Below are 18,798 nucleotides of genomic sequence, written 5' to 3' on the forward strand. Positions count from 1 at the left end.
ATTATTCATAGAAAATTTCTACAAAGTATCCTGAACTACCAAAATTTTAATATCCATTATTGAATTTTTAATATATAATCTGAATTATCGATGGGGTTTTGTACCTTTATTTTTATTTTGAATTTTGATATGGATAATGGATATGAATTAATTTACTTATTTTAAATTTCTAATCACATTTTTTTTGGCTTTACCCTCTCCGTAAGGATATTCACCATGGTACAAACTACTAACCCTTATTTCTATATATATTGAATAAGTTCCATTATTTTGTATTTTATATGTAATCATTTGATTTTATTTAATCCATAAAATTGGACCTCCAATGACTGGTTAAATTTCAATGTACCCTTAAACAACCCACATTTAAACTTCCATGGATGGATATGGATTGGGTACCCTATATTTTTCCTATTTTAATAATATGAATTCAATATTTCAATCTACTTCCCGTTTCAAATTGAGACAACAGGACAACATAGGAGGCCATGACAAGTATTGAAAAGTCGTTAATTTGTCCCACAAATTTTATGTTTCCTTCTATGATTTTCAATCGTAAGTCTCTATAATAATAATAATACAATAACACAAGATCATTCAGTGGAACCTAAAATCTGGAGGTTCTCCTTCTTCCTTCTGATGGTTTAGTGTTACATCCAAACAATACTCAGACATCAACCTCCTTGCTTCAACACCTGTGATTCTGCCACCGTGAATGTGTGTCTAATTATCCATAGAACACTCTGATGCTGTTAGGGGAATAGGGAGTGTTTAATCAGCCATGTCCATCACTGTGGCATCAGGGGCAGATAGGGATGGAAGGAGCCAAGTAAAGAAGCCAAGACTAGTCTCTCCCCTTAGCCTCTGGGTTGAGTACTCCACCAACATATCCCAGAGGTCACCAACCGTCCACTTATGAGATATAATCCATTGAATCACCTGTCACATAAATCAAATGAAACTGGTTCAATGCTAGTGAGAAAACAATTTCATTGGGACCAAGCTTTGATGAAACATGTGTGATCTGGAGACCCCAAAGCTAGGTGGTCTTCATACTTCATGACTGGACTCAGGTCATGTGGAAGTCATCTATTTTTCCAGTATAGAGGAAACTGAATGGTAAGCCCCTCGTTATATCAAGTACAAAACCTTCAGTAGATCAAAACACAATTTTGGAATTTAATGCTAGTAGATGGCTTGTAATAGGTGATTTAGTAAATTGGTTGCAAGCACTCACTGCCTCACAAAAAACACTGCAGTTAACAATATTGATACTGATGGAGATGCTGTACAACACTAAACGGAAAAACTTTTAGAAGTAATTTTCATTGTATTCCCAGGAATGCAGACAAACACCTACTGTGAAGTTTTCAGAGTAAAAAGGCACAATACCTTGTCCAGAGTCTTTAATGCCTCCACACCAAATGTGTGGTATGAAATGAAAGGTCTTAATGCCTGAAAAGAAAAATGTACCCATATTAACAAAAAGAAAATTGTTTTGTGGAAAACAGAAGATCAACATTCCAAACATTGTTCATACAAACACAAAAATAGTGAAATGGGACAGATTTTCTGAAGTTCTCCATCAATAACAAGGACCTGATAAATGTTTCTTTCCACATGTACATCAAACCCCTGAGAAACTTCATATTCAGGAAATTTTGGGACCCCCCAATGTACTCACTCAATCATGGGTCTCACAATAGCAGTGAATGAGGCAGGATTGCCAGAAAAGGGGTTTAGCATATGCTGGCCCCCCAAATTGATGTTTAAGATTGAACCAACTAAAAGATTTTGTTGGTCAAAGATTAGAGATTCTCTTTGGAAAACAAAATACACCACAGCCATCAGTCATCCAACCAAAAATTAAGAAAGTGAAATTAGGGCTTGGTCCCTATGATCTCTTCAAAACTTCCATCAAAGGATCGATCAGAAATTACATCTACATGCAAGTTGACACTTAAGACAACTCAATCAATCCGCATTTGCAAACTTGTGAAAGCATCACAACAGAGTAACAGTTGGCTATTCCAGCTGTCAAGCCACATCTTGGCATTATGATATGACCAAAAATTGTATATTTTAGAAATAAATGAGATGAACAGAGAAACACATTGCTAAGACCAATGAAACATAAAAGTAAATTTTGTCAAAACGAGGGGAACACACATTTCTATAGCTCAATCCATCTAGAGCATTTAAAAAGGCCATGTTTCAAATTAAGCATTTTGATGGTGGCTACAGTTCCCACTACATCACACAGGGAAGTAGAAAGTTCAAAATGAAGTGGATCAGGAGAGTCACCTGTGAGGCAGCAAGCCACTGAATTATAGTCTTAAGTTCAGGATCTCCCCCAAAAGCACCACAACCCCAATTCCCTGTCACAACTCCAATATCATATCGATGGCCCAGAGAGTGGCCACCCTTTTCTTCAGCATTTCTGATCTGCTGGTCCCCATATATTCCTTCATTTGTTCCAACAGAAGCATAGGGAGCTTCCTGTAACTATGGGAAAGCAAAACCAGTTCCAAACAAGCAAGTTAACAATGACAAAAACAGCCAAAAATACAATGCACCAAAAGTTCACATCTTCCTATACCAACAGAAGACAATACACATGCATATATTTTGTACATAATACGCAACACACAAACAAACACGGTAGCTATCGTACCAAAATCATAAAGGATGCAAACAATCGTTTAAAAAAATAATAAAAATCAGATGTTAGAGATATAACTCCCACCAAAAGATTGTTCCAGGAGATGCTGTCAGGACCTTGAACCCCTTGATCAAGATGAGCCCCACAAAGTCCATCACCTTTAAACAATCTCTGGTACTGCTGACATTTGGATTGATCAAAAAAGCCACAGAATGCCTTATTTATTTCCCTGTTGAAACCAAGAAGCTGTAGGGATACTTGTTTGAATATTAACAGGAACTATACAAAAAGAATAAATTGTACAAATGCACCCTGCATAACAAACAACCACTTTCAGGTCATGGCAGATGCTTAAATTTGGGAAACAAATAATAGAACAATGGGAAATATTGTGAGCATGCTAACCAACACCCAAGGTTCAAAATATCGGCCGAGTCCGGTACGACTCGGCCGAGTCGTATCCACCTCGACGCCGACCGCGACGAGTCCGATACCAGATACATTTTATACCTAGACTCGGCTTTGAATCGGTTGGACTCGGATGACTCGACCGATATTCCGAGTTAACTCGGTCGACTCGGAAAAAAAAAAAAAAAAACAATCAACAGATTCTGAAACCCATCACAACAAGAATCAACATTTTTAGAGAAATCAGGAGTGAAGATTTTTCATTTTTGGTGCGCTGCTGGTGCTGCAACGGTGACTGAACGCCGGCTAAACAACCCTCTTTCTGAGTTTGGGAGTAGAGAAGAGCTTTGTGCAGTGAAGAAAATAGGATTTGACGGCACCACCGGCAAAACCAACGTCGTGAGCGTCCACGGTGGAGGGCAAGATAGGAGGAGAGAGAGGTGGCCATGGCGGTTTCACTCTCTGCAGATCGCACTCTCTGCTTTCAGTGGAGGGAAGATAGGAGAAGATAGGTCTTTGATCCTATGTGGCTCAGCACCATGATATATTTTTACGGGTTCAGCCCACCAGATTAGGCCCAGCCCAAGTTCAATTCATAAAAGCCTGTGGTCCATGTATTTCTGTATAAAAAAATAAATAAATAAAAATTTGGTGTTTTAAGCTTATGGAAAAAAAATGATTTCTTCAAAAATATATTAAGAAAAATAAAATTTTCATGCATGATTTTTATAAAAATATATATATAAAAAAATCAAATATAATTAAAATTAATTACATATAAAAAAATTAAATTAAAATTTGTTTCAAGAATCATATAAGAATAATGTATTAATATTACCTCGGAAGGAGGTTAATAATTTAAGTAATTGCTTAAAATAATAATTATGTTGATGTATTAGTCTAAATTGATAATTTTTTTATTTATTTATGCACCCCTGTCTATAGATCTTACCTCTAAAGATCATATTGATTATAGTTGACTTCAAGTTGATTTCGAGACCGATATATTTATTTTTATTAACATTATTATAAATAACTTTGAGCAAATACTTTTATAACTATTTAAATAATGTTAAATGTAATACAATTTTATTTTATTAATTTTTTGAGTTTATTTAATTATATATATTTTTCTGATGATTTATATAATATTTTTATAATTTTTTGAATTTTCTAATTAGCTTATTTACGTATCGTCCGATACCAAACCGATACACCGAGACCGATACGCCTCGGGACCCTCCGAGTCAATGACCGATACCGCGACTTTGAACCATGCCAACACCAGTCACCTTTCTAAAATATAGAATTTAAATTTAGTACCTTCATGCTTTCCTAAAAATCATAAACTAGAATTAAACAACAAGCAAGAAATACAGTTTCTCCCGTATACCACCACTCTCATCTAAGAAAAAAAACAGGATTAAGAAAAAAACTTAAGAAAACAAAGTAAATTGTTTTCCTAAAGCTCTATTATTTACTCACAAATCTCCTGTTCTCCTGTATTCAAAGCTTCCAGAAATACTAAGATAAAAATATACAATTTAGCAAATAATTGTAAAGAATTACATTTTTAGATTGGATAGAAAATGGGTGTGTGGATCTATAAGTTCACTCTTCAATAATAACAAACATGACACAAACACTCCATCCAAAATGGTGATTTTGGATTACACCTTTTCATATCCTCCTAAGAATTCCAAATATAACACACAAAACCTCGCAGAGATAGTCAGGCCAAAATGGTTTTTTTGGATGGCACCATTTATGCAACACAAACTTATATAAAGCAGAAGAGTAAAACACAAAGTTTTACGTACCGGAGAAGGCATTCAAGTCTGTACTGTCTCATTCTCACGTCACATAATGCATCTATTGCAATCATTTTTGTTTTACGCCTTCCCATAAAATCAACATCCCTTTTATCCACATAATCACCGGCAAAACGGAAGGATGAGGCATACCTATACCACTAAAAAACTGAATAAGTTATCCAAAAATTCGTCCCATGAGTTTGTATGTTCAAGGTTGCAAAATGTGTTTCAAAACTAAATAATGGCATCAATATATTACGTATGCTTAATATACCAAACTTTATATGAATAAAAGAAGGTTTTACTTTAGGATAGAAGTAAGGTTTCAAAAGGGATTATTGCTCATAGAATTATTATTATTACTTTTGATAAGAAACAGCAATTTCATTGCATTGAAATATTAAGTACAAAGAAGGACGAGAAATCCTTCAAAGAAGTACAGAATCCTCTATACAAAGAAGGATAAAAAAAGGCAGATAAGTGTATACTAGTCCAAAATATCAATTCTAACTATAATTTATATAGGCATAAAATTTCCTACAAAAGAAATCATACATCTAGCTCCACGTTTTGCTAACACATCTGCTGCATAATTGCTCATAGAATGATTAATGAAGATGGAATTATTCGAATATATACATTTGTACTAGTTGAAGCAACAAACAAAGGAAAAAAAAAATCCTATCATTATAATCAAGAAACAAAACTATTTTAGTCCACCTCTTTGTATAAATAGCTCATAAAATGTCACGATGAATTAAGCATTTCTACATTCATGGGCGTTATTATTTTCTAATGGGTACTTCATGGTGTACTATTTTTTTTTTTTTTTTTTTGTTCACACAATAATTAGATCATTAGAAAGGAAAAAGGAAGGATTAAACTTCTTTGCAAAGCATTTCTCAAGTGTCAAAGAAGTTGTTTTACCAAAACAAAGCAGATAGCACACTAAAAATACAACATAGCATGCAGTCTAAGGACAACAATAATAAGATAGATAACAAACACTTTCCAGTAATGAGAAATGATAAATTGTATGAAGAAGAAAAGTATAAGGTATCCTTCAAAGAAAGAGAGAATACAAAGTGAAAGATAAAAACTAAAAACTGAAAAAAGAGAGGGAATGACCACCAGAATTTTTTTAACTACATAGATCCAGCATATCTGAAGAAGTTCTAGCAATATAGGTTCAACATCCTCCCAGACCACATGTGTTTCAACAATCAGAATCACATGCACAATCTCAAACAAACTTTGTGGTCTACAAAATAAACCTATAAAATGATGATGGTGATTGAATATCAGAACACTCTTTCAGTAAAATTTTTCCCTCAGATGCATTTCCTTAAGCTGCCAAATCAATAATCCACTGAGTCATACTTACCCTGTATAATTTGAGAATCTTTCTGGACCAACCACTTCTATAGCCTCATTGTCTGCCATGGAAGGCAAAAAAAGCATACCAGCAATTAATTCGGGATTGATCATGAAACGGATCTCTTCCTACATGAGATAATAATGAAGACAAAATATTTAGGATCAAAGGTTCCGCTATTTAAGAGAAATTTACAGGAAAAAATGGCCAGTGTGACTCATAAAAAGGTGAAAAAAATGTAACAACGGAAAGAAACAAGAAAGCATGCATATAACTAAGAAAACAATCTCAGGAACAGCAAGCTCAAAGATATTGCCCTAAGTCCATTATATCTAGGGATGGTTGAGTCTATAAGTGGTCATCGAGTTTTGTCCTCAGACTACATGAACAATTTAGACTTTCTAGGATAGTGGAGCTTTAATTCACTCCTATTTTACATCATCCAGTTTTTCGTTCTTTCATATTTAGTAGATTTTTTTGCAATAGATAGACCTTTAGTTTTTGCATCTACAAAGGTTAAGGCAATCTGTGTAGGTGATTTTTCATGTATTCTCGGTGTTTTGTGCGTGATTGAATTTGTTTTGGATTGTTAAGTCTTGTATAAATTCTCCCAAGGCTAATATAAATAATAAACAATACAACTAAATCCAGATAATCTAAAAATAATAGTTGATCTAATTTAATTAATCTGAGATAAGCCAAAAAGTTATTAATCTAAGATATTTTATTTACACTTAAAATTGTGAGTACTACCTATTCACCACCGCCACCACCCCCCCACATGCCCCCTTTCAATCTCTTTGTCAATCCTTTCAGTTTCTTAGCATGGATTTTATTGTTTCTCGAGGCTCATCTGTTATTTGTTATCCAAAAATGTTGGATCAGCTGGTGAGGTTGTTGGGGCTTCCACAGTACACCTAGGTCCAAGTATCCACCTGCATTTTGGATCTGAAACTTCCTATTAGTGAAAAAGAGAGAGAGAGAGAGAGAGAGAGAAAGGGCGGGTTGTCTAATATCACTACTCCTCCATTAATTGATACTTCAAGGGGGAAAACCATCTGTCATATGCTAACACAGCTCCTATTAATGCTTGATTTATATAAAACACAAATAACCAATTCAAAACTTTACAATTTCACTCTGATCAGAAAAAAATTACAATTTCACCACAACTTATTCAGTGTTTTACAATTTTACTGGAATTAAGCTTGAGTTGCACCAAGAGTGTAATTAATGCATAGAAAAATACATAGTTCTGAGGAACTACAAGAAGTGGAAAATATATAATTGAGTCTTCCTAAAGAACTTGAATTAAGAGAAGTACAACTGTTCCAAAATTTTGTAAAGCAAACCTGAACACAACCCCTTCTGAGAGCACCACCTCCAATATACCTGTTCGCAAAATCCACTTCAAGAGCTTCCTTAGATTGATCTTCTATCAGGCCTGACCTGTGAACCTACAAAGAAATTAAAGAAAATGTAAGAAACAATTGTCTGAAAGTGAAGAAATGACTGTAAATAAATTATATCAAGCCATGATGAGAAATCATCTTAATTTGATTTTAAGCTCACAAAGACATGTATTGTTCTTCTCTCCTTTTTTTTTCCCTTCATTTACCAACTTACCTCAAAATGGCAGAGAGGAACTGCAGATTTGCTCCAAAGATCAGCCTTAGGATAAGTAACACAAAAAGGACTATCTTCCAAAGGAAGAACTTTCCGCTCAAATGAGACAAGGCCAGTAGGCATTTGTGAACAAATCCTCTCAAAATAGTGTACAATGCACTTTATTTTATTTTCCATCTTTTCATCGTAAATGTCATAAAGACACCTGTCAAATGAATTCATCAAACTAATAATTAAAAAAAAAACTACAATATTCTGCAGGATGGATTATTGCCAAGCAGTTTTAGTTGGTTCCACAGCTTCCCACATGCAGGCATGCAATGAGCTCCTTGGATTTGATGAGGAAACCCAAAACAGCTTCAACAAGTACATTGCCCTGTTCTGTAGTTAGCCCTAAACATGGATGTAATATGAAATTTTAATAGGAAAACAGAGTAACATGAAGAAAAAGGAAACTCCAAAAATCTGGGGAAAAAAAACCTAAACCAATAAAATCATGTCAACTAAGACAAATAATTTTGCTGCTTTCTAAGGTAATCCTTTTTGAGAAAGACTCCCCACATGCATAGTCCAGGCTGTCCAGCTTCCTACCAGAGTTTCAGTCAAGTAACATTGAAGCCCTCATAGGTTTTAAGATGCAGATAAGATGAAGAATAGCATACTTCTCAATCTATCCACCTCAGAATAATGATCTCAGATGCTAAGCCCCTTCTTTTTATGCTGGCATCTTCAAATAATGATTTTTGGATAAGCAAAGAAACTATAAAGTGATGTAAAAAAGGGGAGTGCAATAAATCTAAACAAGATATACACAAGGAATTGACTCCAATAATTTCCTTTGTCTTAATTCTGCTCATTCCCATGAATCATCATCAAAAGGTAAACATGCATCCTAGTTATCCAATGCAAGCTACAGAACAAAAATTAACCACATACTTGGTACTAGGCACCCATGCTACATGGAGCAAGAAAATGAAACAAAATTTAGATCAAACAGAATATATCATAATGTGAATATGGCTGAGCATCATCACCAATCTTTTTGGCATTCATAACAATTGTGTTGAGCTAGATTTTATCGGTATTCATAAATCATCAAAATAAGAAGGAAATAAATCAAAAACAGAAAGCAACATACGAAAACAAATGGTCGAAGTTGATCATTGGAAGATGTTTTGCATCTCTGTTGGTGATTGGAAACAGACAGAAGAAGGAGCATGTGAGAAGAGCACCAATCAATTCCTGGAGAGCAGCAGTATCATATATTATAGAAATCAAACAAGAAAAGGAGAAAAAAAAATGGTGCACCCATTATGAATGAATTCTAGGTTTACAGGTTAAAGCATAAAATAGGTCAAATTACAACTACCCAATATGCTACTACAGTGAATATAAATTAAGAGACTTCTTGAGACATAGTTGGATCAGTCTCAGATGAATGTATACAAAAAGAACAGCCAGTTTATCTCTCATTGTAGACCTAATTAAAACAAGCCATCTTTTTAACAAATGATTAGAAGAAAATTTCATGCTAATAAACACGATACAGTAACAATGATGCATTGGTCCAACAGTCTCAAGGGCTTCCCAAGTTACCTTGTAATAGGTTGGGAATTTACGTCCTGTTACCATATTGCAGTTAAGGGCCAGAACTAAGTTTGTACACTAATAATTACCAAAAGGCAAAAACAACATAAAAATAAATACGATGTCATCTGACACAAATCAATTACACATTCACAAGCTTACCATAATCTTATGAAGCTAACACAATGAATGAAGGACGGAGTGGAACATTATCAGAAGGTATACCTGGCTGAGAAACACAATGCCTGACTGTTGGGAGTTCAATATGCGAAGCCCTGTTTGAACTCCATCAATAAGAGTGTCCGCATTCCGATAGTGGAATTCCAAGAGAGAGGGGAAGCGCAAGAGCAAATTGGCCAGCGCCGGTAGGACCTCTGCAAACCATTTGGAGGATTCGGGCCTAGACAACAACTGGATGGCAATTGAAATCATCGGACTCTGAATTGTAGAAAATTTGATAAAGAGAAATTAACAGACGCAAGGTTACCTTGTCGAAGAAGAGGGCGTAGCCATGAGGAGCAGAAGCGGAGAGGCGTTGGGAGGAGAGAGAGAGGGAGTGGCGGAGATCAGAAATGGCGAGGAATAGGAGCTCTCCGGAGTGGATTCCGCTGTGGTCAGGACCTCGGCTGATTGCTTTGAGCGGCTCGATCACGGGCGATGGCCACAGAACTGAGGATCCTTCGACTACCACTCCCAAATATGGCAGTATTGATCGCAAGTCTTCCCGCTTCTCCATTCTCTTCACCACTGTTTTTGTCTAAGACTCAAAGAGTCATGCTCGGTTTTAAGAAATTCAGGTATGACATTTAAAAATAATCTATAAAGAGTATTTAACCTTTGTATCCTCCAGTATCTTCCTGAATACCCGTATCTATCCATTTGAATTAAGGATTTTTTTTTTTCTTTTTGATAAAAATGATCAAAATACTTTTTTTTTTTGTTAGCAAACAAGATTTGCAAAAAAAAAAAAAAAAAATTCTTGTTGTGGAGGAAAATTTTTTGAGATAAAAAGAAAAGAAAAGACAAGGCAAGTATAAAAGAGAATAATCAATAGAGTATTTTAAGTATGTTGAAAATTTTTAAATGATTGTGTAAATAAAATGAGCTTGTAAAGTAATTAAATGAATATTAATATAAATACTCATTTATAAAATAGGATAAAATAATAATATTAATAATAACATATTTTCAAAAACAATACCCAAACATGGTCTTTGCTCTTCATTTTGAGCCCGTGCTTGGAGCAACGAGTGATGGAGTTGTACTGGAATAATCCATATGATTTATCATTGAGAAGAGGGTCTATTCCCCCAGTCCAAATTCTTTCATGCTTGAGCCATAAGACTGACCATACAACAGATGGCTCATGTGTAAACCCCATTTTTCAGACAACAATATGTGGCTTTTCCTCCAGTCTGGATCACTTGGCTGCAATCATGCTCTTCAATTGATCCTCACAGTTACCAGCAAATGACAACAAATGGAGATTCAAGCTCTTAATAACTAATCCAAAATTGCCTGCCTGTTGCTACTCAACTAAAAAAAACACAAACATCTTAAGTTAAAAGTATCAACTGATTATCAACAAAACTTCTGCATTCAGAATCAAAGCTCAACTGTAACTGGTAGCAGTCACAACTTCTAAGTTTAGACCCTAGGCTCAAGTATGACTTGTAGTAAACAGAACTTCTGCATCCAGGCCTAGTTATCATCGCATATTACCCTCCCGCAGAACATCTATCATATTGTAGATCCGCTGCTCTGTGCCTAATTGAATCTGCAATTTACCACAATCAAACAGCACCAGTAGGATAATGCTGTGTTACAAGTCTGCATATTTGTGCCAAAGGGGTGTATTGAACAAGGAGATATTACAGAAGGGAGAGAGTTGAATGTTTAAACATTGTCGAGTCTGCTTCATTATGGTTGTTATCACTTTGAGTGAAGCACTGGAAAAGAAAGATCGCATGGTAGTGCAGGGATGAAGGAAAGGATAGGTACCTTCTTGGCAAGGAAAATTGTAGCATCAATGGTACCCTCAGCATATATCGACCTACCACACACATTATGCTGAAACTCGAAAGAAACTCTGCACACAAGAACTAGTCATGATTGCTAGCTGGGAAGGAATAAGAAATTGATAGCCAAATCCAAAAGTAAATAAAAGATAATACATATGTTGCTCATCAGATTACGTTTGATCAGGCGATGTCAGATGATACATATGGAATGCATGACCATTCAGATACTCCTCTGGGACGCCCACCATCTCAACTTGTTGCTTGGGATCCCGGATTTGTTGAATCTGATAAACATGTCAAAAGAGGATTAAGGACAAGACCAGAAGCTCCAAAAAATGCCTAGCAATTCAGTATGTATGTGTATCCATGTGAGAATACATATGTTTCACTTTAGTTGGCACCTATCCAAATCAAAGCTTCAACAAAGGGATCATCAATTATTCCATGTTGGTCTTTCATGATAATTACAGACAGAAACCGATACTACAATGAACCATGAATGTCCTTAGCAACACACCTGATCCAACTTGAAAGGCACCCCCAGTTTCTGAAAGCATGAAATGACAGCCTTGGCAGTTCCGGATGTGTCCAATTTGCTGGCTTGATGAGATTCCATCACCTGAAATTGGGAATGCATCACATGATACCACCATCAACATCAACTAAATGAAACACAACCATCTTTGTTAATGACATCGATTACAATATATGAATAGTAGTTATCAGAATTTTATACACATGATGTGCATGTACAATAAGATATGAGGAGAGGCTGATTTGTAGGATCCAATTGCAGCCAATTGAGCAGCAACAATAACAGATTCTTGGCATGTGAAAAGAGCTGTGACCATTGGAATTCAAGGTTCATTACTCGCTTTTCTGATTAGGAACTGGAGTTTTTGTAGTAATTTTTATCTTTTATTCAGGATTATGAAGCCAGTGAGGACCGAGAGGACAGGTTGCTTTGAAGGTGTTCTAAGATTGGTCATTTTGCTTAATTCCTTTGACAATGCCCTTTTCTGACAAATCCCTATTCTCATCCAACAAGGAAGGTGTTAGGATCCTTTATACATTCTAAGTAAGGTTATTTCCTTGGGAAGCAACTTGGGAGAAGATCCTTCCTATTTTTTATAAGGGAGACAATGGTCATCTGGTGCGCATGTGAAAGCATGATATGGAATCAGCTAACCATCTTCTTATGCATTGTGAAGTAGCTTGCAGCTTTTTGCTATATTTAGCATTTCATGGATCCTTCCTCTCTTTGTGAAGGAGACCCGAAATTGAGTTGGCATGATTCAATGGAAGTGCAAGCTGAAAGTTTATAAAGGTGACTTCTTTTGAGTGGTATTCAAAGGAATAGCGGAATCAAAGGAATGAAGGAATTGAGCTATTAGTTATGTTATGAAGCTAAAAGATCTCTATTTGAAGTCTCTTTTGGAATTAATGCAAGTTTTCTTTCTCAGATGTTTCTTTCGGGGATGAGAATCTTTCATTGTTAGATTTTGATAGGCTTGGGAATGAGCTAAAGCTCCTTCTTTGGGAAGTGGTGTACTTTCTCTCACTAGCCACTGCAAAAAAACCAAACCCACTTAAATGGACTTGGGAAACAATTTTTTTTTAATGCATCTTTTGTTTTATGGCTTTTTGGATGAACTCATTTTTTTGGGTTCTTTTCAGATTGAAGAACTTCTTGGGAGCATTTTCATATTTTCTCCAGAAAATAAATAAAAAGGAAAAATACCTGTAAAGAATACCCAGAAAAAGCTCCAGGAAATTGCTCAGCCATGATTTCCATGGCTGCAAGAAATGCTACCACCTGAACAAACCAAGAAAACAAAGATCAATTGGGACTCAGGTGCCAGAACCACAATGTAACACTACATTACAGCCAATTTGAGGCTATTGAATTCTGATCACCTGTTTTCCCATTTGTGGGGATATTACGGCATAAACATTTGAATCTTTTACAGTCTTATACAGTCGTTCCCTATCCCCACCAGTGGTTCCCATTACAAAGGGCACACCAACTTTGCAATATAGTTCAGCATTATCTGCATAGCATGTAACAAGAGCAACAAACATTCAACATAATAAACTCAAAAAAACAGATCATCAGTGAAATGTCATAATCAAGAGTTTATTTTTCCTTTTGGTTCTGAATGGTATATCCATAACCTTAATCTTTAAGGTCATAGAAAAAGTAAGTATGCAATTCACAGATTCACTTAAAAAAATTGAACAAATTGGACATTGTGCAACACCAAAGTTCAGTGATTCTAGTTCGGCATTTCTAGATTTCCTCTTTCATCTTCAGGAAGTTAATTATGTTCCACCATGTGGTAGTGATTGAGTTCTTGCCAACAAATTCTTTCCTTAGTAAATCATGTAAATTTATAAAGCTAAACATGATTGCTCAACCATATATATTTTGAGCCCTAAGACTAAATGTTATCATGTACAGAGTATTTCTATAGTTTATAGTGCCATGACATACCTTGGAAACATGCCATCATGTCCCCAAATCCTCATTCTCTGAAGTAAAAGGCTCCAATGCTCAATCATTAGCATAAGAAAGATCTGACCCCCATGCACCACCTTCACCAGTTCCCATGGATTCCAAACAATGTTAGAGGGGAAAGGCTCACTTCTTTCTTGTGCTTTCTACCATTCTTTAGCGTGAGAAAGAAGTGAGCCTTTCCCTTCTAACATGGTTTGGAATCTGTAGGCACCTATGAAGGTGAGATTCTTTGCATGGGAAGCAACTAGAGGTTGGATCTTAACAATTGATCAACTTAAGAGGAGAGGATGGATAATACCTAATTGATGTTACATTTTTTTTTTTTTGATAGGTAAGAAAAGATCTAATATAAAAAGAGGCGCCAAAAAAGTGATTCAAGGTATACAATACCCATACACCCACCGCCAAAACAGCCAAAAAAGAAGAAAAACACCCAGCTGGCCCAACAAACAACCTTAATTAGAACCCAACCAATCAATAAAACTAACTATAGTTAGAGGGCAATCAACTATAAACAACTTGGCCTCTGACCAAAGAGAAAGAACAAAAGAGTATTTGAGCCTCTGGATTGACAACACATCATCCTTGAAGGCCAATCTATTTCTTGCCTTCAAAACTGTCCAAAAAATGTAAAGAGGAGCTACTCTCCACACCTTCTTGCACTTTTTGCCCACAAAAGAACCATGTCAACTAAGGAGAGTCTCTCTAACTGATGAAGGCAACACCCATGACACCCCAAACAAATTAAAGAGCAAATCCCATAAGACCCTTGTTTTTGTACAATGTAGAAGAAGATGGTCTATGATCTCTTCTTTCTCAAGGCACATAAAACATCTATTTGCCAAGGCCCATTCTCTTTTCTGAATAAGATCCAGGGTTAAGGCTTTGCCCCACGTAGCCTCCCACGCAAAAAAGCTAATCTTGGGCTGCACCCACACATTCCAAATGCAGCTAGAAGGAAACAAAGAAGGGCAGCCCGCTTCTAGAGCAAGGTAAAGGGACTTGACCGAGAACTTTCCACTCTTTGCTTCAGTCCAAAGCACCATATCATCCACATCTCCATACACTCTCTTCTCATGAAGCCGCTCCAATAATCTTTCCACCTCCCAATCATTGAAGACTCTTGAAAAATAGGGATTCCAACCCCCCCAACCCCCCTCGGCCAATGGGGCCCAGATATCCGCCACCCACGCTCCCTTATCAATAGACAAAGCAAACAAGGAAGGGAATGACACACACAAAGGGGAATCCCCGCACCATCTATCCCTCCAAAATCTCAACCTCCGCCCATTATCTACAAGGAATAAAATCCTAAAGCCCACAAAATCCCAGTTCATCCTTATTCCTTTCCAAAGCCCCACACCATGCGCCTCTCTCACTTCCCGAGAGCACCATCCCCCTCTTTCTTCCCCATACTTCCCTCTAATCACTTGATTCCACAAGGCCTCTCTCTCATTTGCGAAACACCAATTCCATTTACAAAGAAGAGCCTTATTGAGATTGGATAGACATTGGACCCCCACACCCCCTTTCTCCTTACTTAAGCACACCAACTCTCGTCTTACTAAATGTGGCTTTCACGCCAAATTACCATCTCCCCAAAGAAAATCCCTTTGAATTTGCTCTAATCTCTATCTAACTGAGCTTGGCAAGCGCAACAAGGACATAAAATAAATGGGTAAATTTGACAAAGTGCTTCGAATTAGAGTCGCCCTCCCTTCCTTGGATATGTATTGTCTCTTCCACATAGCCAACCTAATTGATGTTACATGTGCAAAAATGAGGAAGAATCGGTTGATCATTTAATTCTCCATTACCCTAAAGCCAGTATCCTGTGACAACTTGTTTTCTCTCTTTTTGGAGTTGTTTGGGTGATGCACTCCATGATAAGAGGAAATCTTTTGAGTTGGCATGCATCTTTCATGGGGAAAAAATGGAAAAAAAACTTGGATTGCTGCCCCCTTTGTACTTGTTTTGGACGCTATGTAAGAAAAGGAACATGAGGTCTTTTGAAGATTCGGAACAATCAGATAAGAAAATCAAATCCTATTTCATAAGTACTTTTTTTGGAATGGATTAGAGCGTACATAGGTGACCATTCTTTGTCAATGATTGACTTTGTTGATTGGCTCGGCTTAAAGTAAGGAGAGGGAGATTTATTTTTGTGTTTTTCTCCTTTATAAGCACGCCTTTGGTGGGTGTCATATGTATACACCTTGCGTACATTGCTGCACCTTTTACTAGGTGTCCTTAATATATGTTCACTACTTGCCTATCACAAAAAATGGAGTGGGGTGGGGGGCTCAATGCTCCTACCCATACCAATGCATAGTAGCATATATACTATTTCAGCAACACATACAACAATATACAATTTTTATCCTGTTAAGGAGACAAGTGAGAGCAGCAAAGTAGACACTGTCATCTCTCGATTCTATGGCATAAATTTAGTTATTTTGCCTATTTTATCAATGTAAAGTTAATAAATGAAATAAACCAAACTTATCAAAAAATAAATAAATGAAATAAGCCAAAATGTAATGGGTATACAATAGCTTCTTTTTTATTTTTTTTCTGAATCATTCTATTACTAAAGGCTTCTCTCTTTAAGACAACAACATACAGCTAAAATCTATTTGCTTTCACCCCATTTAGAATAAAAATCCATGAATATTTACCATTCACTGCATCAGGCACCGTGTAGTCCACCACAATCAAATTTGGATATTCATCAACTACAGAAGCAAGAATGTTTTCTCTTCCAGATGGGCCATGCAATTTAATCTCTTTTCCACACACTTCCACAGTTTGGCCAGATTCCTCTGCACAGCTAAATGATACAGGAACAAGGTGAAGTCCTGCAGAAACGGCTGCTTGGATAACAGCCTTCCCCATTTTTCCAGTACAACCATTCACCTGCAAAAGATCACAGTAACCACAAAGCATTAGATGCATCAACTAGACTTCTTGAACAGATAAAACATCAAATTTATGTCAAGAAATGAAGAGTGACAGCATGGACTAAACGCATTGCTGCAATGGACAATGACAAAGGAAGAAAACCAGACAATATGCCAACTTGGTAATTGACTTACCGAGCTCAACTGGGGCAACCAACTATGGAAACAATGATCTAATTTGTTAACAAGATATTACTTGTTTTACTGTCTGGTAACATTAAATGCATAAGGATTTTAATTGGAGAAACTGTAATGGCAGAATTTCATAATGTCCTCCATCCGTGTTCCAGATGTCATCAGAACCTCAGATGGTCATTTTTCCTAATTATTGTAAACCTACAATTACTCAACTATGACAACAAATAGCTACAGTAGCCCCGTGGTCATGCCATTCCTCAAATTGTTTGTGTGAATAAAAAAAAGACAACAAAAAAAAAAAGAAAGTAAAGATGTAACCCACATAAAAAGAAGACAGATTAACTACATCAGATAAATGTACAGCTGTCTCATACTGATCAGCATATCATGGGGAAAATAAGCCCATCCAATCTCACATCTATTCAATGCACCAACAAAATTGTAAACAATGGGGAGAAATTAGTTTTCAGTTTACAACAGAGACAGAAACAATGCATCAGCTAGCTAGGCCTGTGCCATTTCACACTAGATTGGATTCGAACTCATTAAACTAAACAAAATTCAACATAAACACTGCTAATCCTAATGCCGAAAAAATGCATTTCAATTTTTCCAGTAATAGCTTACCCACAAAAAAGCTTAATACCAAAGTTACATACATGTGACTAATAAGGTCACACCATAACTGGTAGTAGCTATATAAATAGATTGAAACTATAGATATGCAATATCACACTTTTGCTCACCTAAGGACTTCAGAGATGCCATGGGCTCTAATTTGTTTCTATTTCTCATTTTAGGCCTCTTCTACTACAGCATTCAAGGACACTCTTCTCAATATTATTAAGCTCCATTGTCATTCGGTGTGAAAATCAGAAGGGCTTGGATAGCAAGGAGTGGAGTGATGATTCGGTTTCCTTTTGAAGGAGATCTGTTAACCCCTTTGGAGTGACGAGTTGCTTTATATTGTATAAGCTCATGTGATACTATTTCAATGTGTAGATCTCGTCAGCATATTGGAGAAGGTTCACCCAACTATTTTTTTTGATCATTTTCTGTAAATTTGGAAAGGATCCCTCGATTGGAAGGGGGGAAAAAGTGTACTTTTTTATAAGCCATGAAAGAGTGAAAGACTGCATTCAGTTAGAGATGAAAGACATTATACATCAATTCCTGGTTACCATGATTGGGAGGCCGAGGTTTTGCGAACCAGCCGAAGGTTTTTCTAGATGTTGGATTGGTGGGGTCGACATGGACAATATCCGGATTGCCGATCTCCGCCTTCCAAAAACAGCACTACTCCGCCTTCTACCTCCAGACAACAGCGCGGTACTATTCTGCCTTCTACCTCCAGATAACAGCGCTACGTTATCTTGTTGAAATGTGTTTGCTGGAACTCTAAGAAACAATGCCATTATCTGTGCGAAGATCACCAACAAAATTAATCAATCGAAGAGCAAACAAAACACATCAAAACTGACAAGAGCTAAAAAAAAGCCAATAACAAGACATCCATTCAACAAATGCGGGCAGTTCCAAGAAATCTACATACAGCTATGGTGAAATTATGAGGTTGGGAATCGAATCTAGGACAAAGAAAGGATTGAAGTGGATTCGGAGAGAATGAAATGAGAAGAAATGGAATCGCAGAGGGGGAACTCCTTGATTGAGATCGAAGAATAAGAAACC

At 36.5% G+C, this 18,798-nt stretch overlaps 2 protein-coding genes across 2 annotated transcripts; both read right to left on the reverse strand.

Moving 5' to 3' along the window:
• Positions 1–425: 425 nt before the first annotated feature.
• LOC117915117 (poly(ADP-ribose) glycohydrolase 1-like) lies at positions 426–10,425 on the reverse strand. Its single transcript, XM_034830691.1, has 11 exons — positions 9,960–10,425; positions 9,698–9,883; positions 9,024–9,127; positions 7,886–8,090; positions 7,612–7,716; positions 6,269–6,387; positions 4,891–5,034; positions 2,747–2,891; positions 2,305–2,505; positions 1,393–1,455; positions 426–939 (listed from the first exon to the last, which is right to left on the reverse strand). Exons 1-11 carry the CDS (start codon positions 10,206–10,208, stop codon positions 772–774), a joined length of 1,689 nt encoding a protein of 562 aa, XP_034686582.1. The 5' UTR covers positions 10,209–10,425; the 3' UTR covers positions 426–771.
• Positions 10,426–10,896: 471 nt separating this feature from the next.
• LOC117915118 (4-hydroxy-tetrahydrodipicolinate reductase 1, chloroplastic) lies at positions 10,897–18,794 on the reverse strand. The gene is made up of 9 exons (XM_034830692.1): positions 18,662–18,794; positions 18,291–18,527; positions 16,690–16,927; positions 13,411–13,544; positions 13,235–13,309; positions 12,011–12,112; positions 11,668–11,777; positions 11,474–11,561; positions 10,897–11,249 (listed from the first exon to the last, which is right to left on the reverse strand). Exons 2-9 carry the CDS (start codon positions 18,522–18,524, stop codon positions 11,181–11,183), a joined length of 1,050 nt encoding a protein of 349 aa, XP_034686583.1. The 5' UTR covers positions 18,525–18,527; positions 18,662–18,794; the 3' UTR covers positions 10,897–11,180.
• Between the last annotated feature and the right edge of the window lie 4 nt (positions 18,795–18,798).

The sequence above is a fragment of the Vitis riparia genome, chromosome 5 (assembly GCF_004353265.1).
Source record: "Vitis riparia cultivar Riparia Gloire de Montpellier isolate 1030 chromosome 5, EGFV_Vit.rip_1.0, whole genome shotgun sequence".
NCBI classification, from domain to species: Eukaryota; Viridiplantae; Streptophyta; class Magnoliopsida; order Vitales; family Vitaceae; genus Vitis; species Vitis riparia.